Source organism: Pistacia vera, unplaced genomic scaffold, assembly GCF_008641045.1.
Source record: "Pistacia vera cultivar Batoury unplaced genomic scaffold, PisVer_v2 Contig1140, whole genome shotgun sequence".
Lineage (NCBI taxonomy): Eukaryota > Viridiplantae > Streptophyta > Magnoliopsida > Sapindales > Anacardiaceae > Pistacia > Pistacia vera.
In genome coordinates this window covers 190,523-200,896 of record NW_022195183.1, presented here as the reverse complement: position 1 = coordinate 200,896, position 10,374 = coordinate 190,523, and the positions used below count along the sequence as shown (strand labels likewise).

The 10,374-nt window shown below is 35.2% G+C and overlaps 1 protein-coding gene across 3 annotated transcripts; it reads left to right on the top strand.

The window, feature by feature from the left end:
• The first annotated feature begins 511 nt into the window (after window positions 1–511).
• On the top strand, window positions 512–6,898 carry LOC116144549 (hydroxyproline O-galactosyltransferase GALT2). Of its 3 annotated transcripts, none has more exons than XM_031430001.1 (8): window positions 514–783; window positions 945–1,928; window positions 2,515–2,747; window positions 3,513–3,803; window positions 4,750–4,878; window positions 5,038–5,211; window positions 6,206–6,313; window positions 6,396–6,896. In XM_031430001.1, the coding sequence occupies exons 2-8, from the start codon at window positions 1,025–1,027 to the stop codon at window positions 6,600–6,602; spliced, it is 2,046 nt and encodes a 681-aa protein (XP_031285861.1). In that variant the 5' UTR covers window positions 514–783; window positions 945–1,024; the 3' UTR covers window positions 6,603–6,896. The 3 variants fall into 3 exon arrangements, with proteins under 3 accessions (XP_031285869.1, XP_031285861.1, XP_031285856.1); XM_031429996.1 differs by having other exon boundaries at window positions 514–802; XM_031430009.1 differs by lacking the exon at window positions 4,750–4,878 and having other exon boundaries at window positions 512–802; window positions 6,396–6,898.
• The last annotated feature ends 3,476 nt before the right edge of the window (window positions 6,899–10,374 follow it).

Sequence of the window (10,374 nt, the reverse complement as noted above, 5' to 3'; positions counted from 1 at the left end):
CAGAGGCTCTGTATGGTAGTTTTTGGACTTTTTGGGGTGTTTCAGTTTCTTGAATTTCAGGAGTGAAAAAATATTAACCCAAAATAAAAGCGTGCTGCCACTCCAAGTCCAATTAATTTGGACACCCTACAGCCTATTTCGCACTCAGCCAATCCACAAATTATAAACGAAAACAAAAACAAAATTAATGCTCTAATTAAGGTTATGGGATAGAATTGAGTTTTCTATGGCTTTAGATTTACCTCTATTTTCTGTTAAGTCTACCCGTTTCATTGATTTTTACAACCTTTATCCTGTATCGCCATGTACTTATTCTAAACCGTAGGGTGTCATAAAATTTATCCCTAAAAACAATAATATAAATAAATGAGCAGCCATTCTAAGTCTTTAACTTGCATTCAGTCGACCCATTTTCCTTTACTTTTTCATTCCCATAAATCACGCTAAAATTTCTTTTTATTTTCAACAGTCCCTCTATTTTTACGTTATTATTTTCCTACGCGTGCTTGTTGCTTTACCTTACAAATACACGCTTTACATAGATTTTTGTGTTAATTCCATGTCTCCATCTCCGTATCTTCACCCACCTACCACATTCCAAATTCTGCTTCTTGATTTGCTCAACTCAATTCGGTTTGCGCTCAAATTCAACTACTCTTCGTTTCTATGTTGGGGTTTGTTTTGTTTTTGTGATCAAGTTTTGGAAGAATGCTTGTGAAATGGTAACCGATTTGGGGTTTTTTGTCGAGGATTTTAATGGGTTTTACTCATTTGGCGATATCGGTTGATCACTAAACTCAAGGTTTGAGCTTTCGTTTTATATTATGTGCTTAACTCAGTTCTTTAGGGTTTTCTGTACTGCAATTGGTTTTGTTCTGAAGAATTGGGTACATTTGGTTTTACTTTGTTTTGGGATTTATTTATTTTTATTTTTCTTTGTGTAGGTTTTGTTGTTGAAGGAATGTATTTGAGAGAATTTTGGTTCTTGTAAAGTATATTGTGTTGTTTTGTTGGATTTTGCAAGATGAAGAGAAGTAAAAGTGAGGCCAGTAGTGCTAGGAGGTTTAGGTTGTCACATTTGTTGTTTGCTATAGGCATATTATACTTAGTTTTTATAGCGTTTAAATTCCCACATTTTTTGGAGATTGCGGCTATGTTGAGTGGAGATGATAATTATGGTGGTTTGGATGGAAACATGGGGGATAATGTGGATTCGGATTTGGGTAAGCCTTTTTTTAGTTCTGTTTATAAAGATGCATTTCACCGGAAACTAGAAGATAATGAAAATCAAGAGGCACCGCTGATGCCAAGGGAAGTGCTTCTGGAGAAGGGAAAAGGTGGGTCGAAACCTATAAAGCCACTTCAGTTTCGATATGGTCGAATAACGGGTGAGATTATGAAGCGAAGGAATAAGACTAGTGAGTTGTCAGTGCTTGAGAGAATGGCAGATGAGGCATGGACAATAGGACTGAAGGCTTGGGAAGAAGTGAATAAGGTTGATGTGAAGGGGATTGTTAAGAGTGATGTTTATGAGGGAAAGCCTGAGTCTTGTCCTTCTTGGATATCTATGAGTGGAGAAGAGTTGGCAAGTGGGGATAGGTTAATGTTTCTTCCTTGTGGGCTTGCTGCTGGATCTTCTATTACAGTGGTGGGAACACCTCACTATGCTCATCAAGAGTTTGTGCCCAAGCTTACAAGGATGAGGAATGGTGATGGGATGGTTAAGGTTTCGCAATTCATGTTTGAATTGCAAGGATTGAAGTCGGTTGATGGGGAGGATCCACCAAAGATTCTACATTTGAATCCTCGACTAAAAGGAGATTGGAGCCGTCGGCCAGTCATTGAGCACAATACATGCTATAGGATGCAATGGGGGGCAGCTCAGAGATGTGATGGTTTACCGTCCAAGAAAGATGATGACTTGCTTGGTAAGATTTATCATGCTCTAAATGGCTTCCACCTTCTGTTTTTCTACTTCCCTTTGGTTTCCTTTGCAACCTTCACCAACTGTATCATAGGTGTAAAAGTTAATGAGAATATATGTGATTGACGGTACAGTGTAAAAATTTAACAAAAATAGATAAATATATGTACAGTTTTATATAGGAAAATAATTGCTGACTTTGTTTTTGGTATAAAATGATAATGATTTTAGAAGAATAATCTTTGTATGGATTCTAATAAACAAGAGGAGGGACATGATTTCCTGAATATAAAAGAGGGGTGGCTTTCGTAGTTGTTAAGTTAGCTATGCATTTATAGGATTGACAAGCGAGCTCACTCTTTATTCATTTATATTTTCATATTTTGGTATGATGTTAATTTCAAGCTGATTTTTGCTGAATAATACTGTGTGCTTTTATTGTGGGAAGTATGTCTGCTGTTGCATGGTCATTAGAAACTATGCAGTTGTTTATGATGCAGCTTAACTTGTGTCTTTTCTTTCCTTTTCTCCTTGGAGCTCTCCTAATTCCAATTTGAGTGTAACAGTTTCTTGATGCATATGTTTGGCAGTTGATGGACATGTAAGGTGTGAGAAGTGGATGCGGAATGATATTGTAGACTCAAAAGACTCCAAAACAGCCTCTTGGTTCAAACGATTTATAGGGCGTGAGCAGAAACCAGAAGTTACCTGGCCATTTCCTTTTTCTGAGGGTCGACTCTTTATCCTGACGGTGCGAGCTGGTATTGATGGATTCCATATTAGTGTTGGGGGATGGCATGTGACTTCTTTCCCTTATCGAACGGTATGTTGCTGATGATGAGTAAGAAGAGATGCTTACCCTGTAACAGTTCTTTTTAATGGGTCTAATTGATGTTGATCTATCGGACGACTAGTTTTCCAGTTCTTAAACCACTCTGTATGACTGGATAAACAGTTTTATTTCTTTCAGGGCTTTATCCTTTATACTTTGTCTATTCTAGGTGTCGCCCTCCCCTTGCTTTATTTTGGCAGTATTTTTTGTTATCAGAAAGTATTTGCTTTTTGAATAGGCTATCATCATTACCTTAATTTTTTTGTCACTGATAATTTCTATAGCACCCTCTGTACTTCTGCTGGTCAAACTTGAGAATGTGTAGATTTTCTGTTGGGGTGTGTTCTCATAGTCACCCCATCATAATGGTCATATCTTTTGTTCAATTTGGTACCTGAAAATGTATGAGCTTCAGTATCTTCTGAATTCTGAAATGTGGGTTTTCTTAGGTCATCTTACTTGGGAGATGGGAGTCCCTTTATAGACATTTTCCGATATATATTTGTTGACCTTGGCGCCCTTTTAAATGTCTTATTAGTCACTTGTTTTTGAGTGCTTTGACCTATTCTTGTATAGTCTGCTTGTGGACAGCTCCTTCACCTTTTTGTGAATCTTTATATATATGAATATGTTTTAGTCCGTATCTTATAAAAAAATGATATCTCAATATGTGGTGTTTTAAATCTTACTCTATCTTTTTTATTCTGTTGAGCTGGAAATTACCTTTTCTGATCTTACTTTCTACTCTGCCTTCAGGGATTTACACTTGAAGATGCAACTGGTCTAGCAATTAAAGGAGATTTGGATGTTCATTCAGTTTATGCAACCAATCTTCCAGCCTCTCATCCAAGTTTCTCACCTCAAAGAGTTCTGGAAATGTCACCGAAGTGGAAAGCGGATCCTTTACCTAAAACTCCTCTTCATCTCTTTATCGGTGTTCTGTCTGCTACTAATCACTTTGCAGAACGCATGGCAATTAGGAAAACTTGGATGCAGTCTTCAGCAATCAAACATTCAAATGTTGCTGCCCGTTTCTTTGTTGCACTGGTATGAATTTCTTCTTATTAAGAATCAAACATGGTTAGATTCCAAAGTTGATGAATACCAGGATCAATTGAGGTTGAAACTATCATTTATCCACATTTATAGTGATGTCTTGATTCTGATAGCAAAGATTTGTTCATGGAGATGGAGATAGAGATATTGATATCAGTACACTGATTTAAAAGTACACCGAAAAGATAGTAGTGAAGCTTGATTTCTGCTAGATCTATGGGTAATCCATTGTAAAAAGGTGCATGCATGACAATATTGTGATGTCTAGTGTACATAAAGTGCTTTCTTGTAATAGTACATAAGCTAAATACATTCTGAAAACTAGTATATGAATTGCTATTGTAGCACAACCTCGTATTCTGGGTGAAAAAACAAAGTGAATTTTTCGCCAAACTGTATGATCAAAACGTTACATAGGCATGATATGTCATTCAACCTTAAATCAATAAATCATCTTTACTGATATAAAATTGGAAAAGTTAAGTTTTTTTTATCCCAATTCTGGCATTGAGATTAAATCAGTAACCTCACTTGAATAAAATGATCGTTTCAAACATAACTACATAAGGGGCCATTGTTTCTAATTACAGTATTTTTTCCATCTGGATAGAGACCATGATGTCAGGTTGCATAGTTATCTCTACTTCACTCTCGTCCTTCATGTCCTTAACTTTCAATTCTCCTTGATATTGTATCACCCTAAAAGTGAAAGCAATCTATCATTCTGGGGACAAACAATAGGCCCCTGTGGTGACAAAAATTTATTACTACTGTTATAGCTGGATTGACCGCAATTGTATCACTTTTTTACTAATTTAGTGCTAAGTTTATAGTTTCTTATCTAAAAGAATGAAAAGGAAAAAGAGAACAATGACATATGTACTAACATGGATTGTGTTAAACATCATTTCCATTAACTCATAAAAGCAACTTGTAGAATCCAAGAAAGGAGGTGAATGCCATGCTGAAGAAGGAAGCTGCATACTTTGGTGACATTATCATATTGCCTTTTATGGATCGATATGAACTTGTGGTTCTTAAAACCATTGCCATTTGTGAGTTTGGGGTGAGTCTAATTTTTATGTTTAGTCTTTATTAATTGCACCTCTTTTAAGTGTCTTTCTTTTATACTCTTTTCATTATTATTTTTAACTCTGGATTATATTGTTCTGCTCTGTGCTGAGTTTGAATTATAGTTGTTGAATTGCATGATTCTCCCATGCAGATTCAGAATGTGACAGCTGCATACATCATGAAATGTGATGATGACACGTTTGTTAGGGTGGATACTGTCTTGAAAGAAATTGATGGCATCTCTCGAAAGAGGTCCCTTTATATGGGCAATCTCAACCTCTTACATCGTCCTTTGCGAAATGGGAAATGGGCAGTCACTTACGAGGTATGCAAGTCTGCATGCTTTTTTGTAAATTCGACTTTACCTGTTACAGTCCATCATTTGTTTGCTCCTTTATACAATGTCTTTGTCTTCTTTCTATGTGGATGATACTAATTATGAAACATACATCCAACAGTGCATAAATATCAACAATTTTGCCCTCTAGGATCATAAAGCGCTAGTAATTTCTGACCCTATATATTTACAAATTGTGCAAAGTTGTGTTGAAACTGATTATACAGAAGTGCAAGTTTAAGCTCTTGAAATTCAATAGTCCTTTGCCAACTTCTTTGTCATACATGTAGTGTTTAAGTAGCACTAATTACACTGTAATGTTGTTTGAATCAGTAACTCTGTCAAGATCTGCTAGCGCTGGTTTTTATAAGTACAATCCTCGAGATAAGTAGCATTAGTTACATTTCTAGCCTTACTTGAAGCAATCGCTTTTAGGATTTGTTATTGTCTTCATTATGTAAGAGGGTATTCTCAGAAGAATTAGGTACACTTTTTGTATCACTTGAATCCTTTCTCTCTTTGCTTCACTGATGCTACTTTCCCTATGCCATTTCAACCGTTAAGTGGTTTCCAAACAATTCATGAAAAATCATGGATTTAGGAAGAAGCATAGAGGAGCACCATTTCCATTTTTTTATCATGGCTCCGATCAATGTCTTCAATATCAATAATTCACACTTAAACAGACTATATCATGAATGGGGTTTCGGACTGTCATAACTTGTCCGTTTATTTTTGGTTGCTTTCATCAGAGTCCTGTAAGTTTTGATGCATTGGGATGCTTGGCAGTAGGATTATATAAGAGTTATGAAAATTAATTTTGTTAGAAGTTTTGTCCAAGATGGTTTTCGTGATGGTTATTATTTGGCTTTCCTTGTTGGGTGCATAGAACTTAAAGAGGGTGTTTCTATCATGTTCGTGTTTGTCATATTTCCTCTGTGCGCTTCCTCATCTCAAAGATTGTTGTCTAATAATGTTACAGGAGTGGCCAGAAGAAGTATACCCTCCCTATGCCAATGGGCCTGGATACGTTATTTCCAGTGATATTGCCAAGTTTATCGTGTCCAAACACGGCAATCAGAGCCTAAGGGTAGGTAACACCAAGTGTTTTTATTATCTAAATCCTTTCATTTGGTTGTGTTTCGATAAAGTAGTTTTTGTTTTGGTGGCAGCTGTTCAAGATGGAGGATGTGAGTATGGGAATGTGGGTTGAACAATTTAATAGTACGAAGCCTGTACAATACTCACACAACTGGAAGTTTTGTCAATATGGATGCATGGAAGGTTATTACACTGCTCATTACCAATCGCCGAGGCAGATGATATGTCTATGGGACAAGTTGGTTCGAGGTCGGGCACAATGCTGCAACTTCAGATGACAAGGCAAGTCTTTATTGCTTAATTCATTGTGACCATAATTCCTATATTTTTCCCCTTGATGAATGAAAATATTGGATCTGGAAATGGGTGTTTTGGGGGATACTGACACACGTTCATTTTTGCCACTAGTAGTAGTATTCTTTAGATTGAGGAAGTATAATTGTATATGCAAATGCTTATCACACATTTGGAAATATCAAATTTTAGTGGATGCAAATGCTTAGAAGCTTCCTCATTCTTGTGTTATTTGCTTCTATGTTTCAATTTATATAAGCACATCAAAGATTTTTGCTATTTCATTTATTAATTTATTAAATAAAGGAAGAATCTTATGGACAATCAAACTGAGAATGAATAAGAAAGGAGATTGGGCCCAGTTGTCCATTGTTAATGTTTCCACTTTCCACATGTTTGATGGATTATATCTTCAATTATTTTTTAATAATACTACACCAACAATCATTTTTCACTAACTTTCTCTCATAACCTTGATGTGACAGTTCGCAATTGATTAATTTACAACGGGTCTTACATGGATCCTATATGGGGATCCTATATGGGTTTTATTAATTAATTACAAGTTATCACATAAAAATTGTGAGAAATAGTGGTTGGTGTACTATTAATTTATTTTATCAACTTACTCAACTTTAAAACATCAATAATTTATGATATATAGTCAAACTTTAAGTGTCCTTTTGATATTGTATTATTTATTATTCAACTTCTTCTTTTTTTAATTCTTTTTGGGCTTTTCTAATTAATTAGTGTTATAATAAAACTCTTTTTTTGGCACTTAAAAGTAGTTTCTATATTTACAGAACCAAAGAGTTTTTATTTGATTAAGTTACCATTGGGATCATTCCAAAGTAAAGTTGGAAAGCATTTGAAAGCAATTCCTTTTGGTATATATTCCAAGTGATGTTGTTGTCATATCTTTGATTCACATTCTCCAATCTTATACAATCTCAACAAATTTCTTACTATAAAATTCTCAGCATAACCATTAATTATCAATATAGTTTTTGTACAACATATAGTCTATCAGAACAAGTTTTCCGAGTAATGTTATAGACTCTATAAAATTCTCAATATAGTTTTTGTACAACATATAGTTTATCAAACAAGTTTCCCGAGTAATGTTAGATTTATAATGTTTTTTCATCATCTTTGATGTAGTAGTTTATTACTGGGTAACTCGCAAATAGATAGAGAGACTTATACAAGCAAGCAAGATTTATTTTATGAGATAGTCGACAATAAACTGTCAGCTCTATAGATGGGAGAGAAAATTATATGATTAGATTATACGGTAGTATTACGTCAAACTTCCCTGTTATTCACGTTAATGCATTATACTTCAACTAACATTCTTAACCGCCAATGCATATCTTTAAAGCTGGGACCCACACCCCTCTTCTTTCACAATTATCAACCACCCACGTGCTTATAGGTCCTACATCTACGTTGGATCAACTTATCCGTCCTCCTGTCGGCACCACCTTGATCCTGCCACGTTGCATCTCGGCATGGAATGATGACACCTGGTAGATTAGACTGAGGGAAAATCTGAGTCTTGGCTGTGACTGAGATGATATTGTTTGGTGGAGGAAAGTATAAACTTTACTTTTCTTTTTGTTTCCTTCAAAGCTCGAACCAAACTAAACAATACTATTCAATATTCACGACGCCCCCTCAACCCCTCAGGTCTTACTTTTAGTCACTTACACCCCAATGCTGTAAGAAATTACTCTCACCTCCCTTCACAACTTTTGTTGACAACAAAGGTTCATATGAAACATAATATTACATGTGTGTCCTTGTTAACCTTCAAAAGATTGAAATTACCATTGACCTTAAGAACTTACTCATTTGGGTTAACATAATATTACATGTGTCCCTTGTTAACCTCAAAAGTTGAAATTACCATTGACTCTTAAGAACTTACTCATTTGGGTTAAACTAATATTACATGTGTGCCCTTGTTAACCTCAAAAGATTGAAATTACCATTGACTCTTAAGAACTTCTCTTTGGGTTACCCACAAAGATGATCAATAGCTCTTTAAATGGTGAAATTGGCTCCATTCGATAAATTTGAAGGATTGCTTTGAAGCCGATGGTGGGGCCACTGTGACTTGTTGACATTTCCAACGAAATTCTATCCTTATTCATTTGTAAATGTTGCAGTACAGTTTCAGTGGTGAAAGTAGCATTGATCAATAGATCGGAAGTAACATAATCGTCAGTTGCCTTGCAAGTTCTGGATGTTCCCTATAATTCAACGCATCAACTTTTATCTAATCATAATTTTCACCAATAATGGTACTACTTGATCTTGCAACATGGATGATGGCATGAAGGCACTCCTAATTGTGGGTAGATGAATTGTGACAAGAAGTATAATGAACCACCACTAGGTGGTTCAATAGCAAAAATTCAAAGAAGGATCTGAGTTTACATGATTTTTCGAGTTTGAATTCTATAGTTTTTATAGAGGTGACCAATGAGCTTGTACTCAATCGATAGTTCTAGGGTTTTGAAAAATTAGTTGAGATATCAAATTAACTCGGATACCCCTGGTCATCACCCAAAAAAAAATGTAGCAAAGCACCATGACTTGTAGTAATGCAATACAATGCTTGTATTTCTTATGGATGCTTTAGACTTTGTATTTTGTCACATTTAACCCTGGTCAATGTCATTTGACCGTCACTTAAGGCTCTAAGGGAGGCTTTAGACAAATTCTTAAATGCAAAGAGGTTAGGCTGAAACTCAGACCTCAGGAGAGCGGAGGTAGTAACCCTATTTTATATTAAAAAAAAAAAAAAAAAAACAAAAAAAATATTGTGTTAAAGATTGGTTGTGGACTGGTGGTGGCGTGTGCAATACTTATGGGGGACATTGGGTATTTGAAAGATAGTATGCTAGCTTTAGAGACATATAAAGAGTTATAAAGAGTTAAATTTAGTCCTGTAAATCTATGATTGTCGCTTCATACAAATACATACAAGCCATGTGGCGGATCTATACTACTACGAGTGAACTCTCTCTATCCCTTTGTAATGAAGAATTTCCAATGCCTGTGGTGTGCCAGTCTGGCATGGAATTCTGGAAGGCATGGACTTAGATAGCATGTGTTTGCTTTATTGAGGCATATGTGGGATGTTCGAAGACTATCAAGAAGCCCTTTCTCTCTCTCTCTTTTTTTTTTTAAGGTCTAAATTTAACTCTTTGTATGATTCTTTTATGTATTTTTGTAAGCTAGTATTACCCGTGAAGAAGATTTAACACATAACGGTATTTGTCCAGGTGAAGATTGTATTGAGGTGGGTAGTAACTGGATTGAATCATAGTTAGGGGGGGTCCAGGGGACGAATTCATTTAATAGAATGACGTGCGTTTTCAGAATCACATATACATTTTCTTTGTTGGATAAGGATAAGGTGTGCTTATTACAAAACTTAAATTGCATTTTTATTTGCCTATAAACTTTTCATTAATTGCAATCAACCATTAAAAAAAATAATAAAACTTGTAATAGTATGAAATCTGGTAAGTTTTTCTCTCCTACAAATTTTTCATTTATTCATTAATAATTTCTCACATGTGTATGACAACATGCATGCATTGTCGTTTCAATTTTTCTGTTATAATCAAAAATTATATAACAGTCCACATGTTATTTAGAAATAATTTATCAATTATAGAAGGGTAATAGGACCAAATTATGTTAATAAATTAATTCATTTTATGTGGAATAAAGGTACCA

Coding starts and splice junctions, on each gene's coding strand:
- LOC116144549 (XM_031430001.1), top strand. CDS start 1,025: ATGAAGAGAAGTAAAAGTGAGGCCAGTAGTGCTAGGAGGTTTAGGTTG. Junction 3,804..4,749: donor CCCGTTTCTTTGTTGCACTG/GTATGAATTTCT, acceptor AGCAACTTGTAG/AATCCAAGAAAGGAGGTGAA. Junction 6,314..6,395: donor ACGGCAATCAGAGCCTAAGG/GTAGGTAACACC, acceptor TTTTGGTGGCAG/CTGTTCAAGATGGAGGATGT.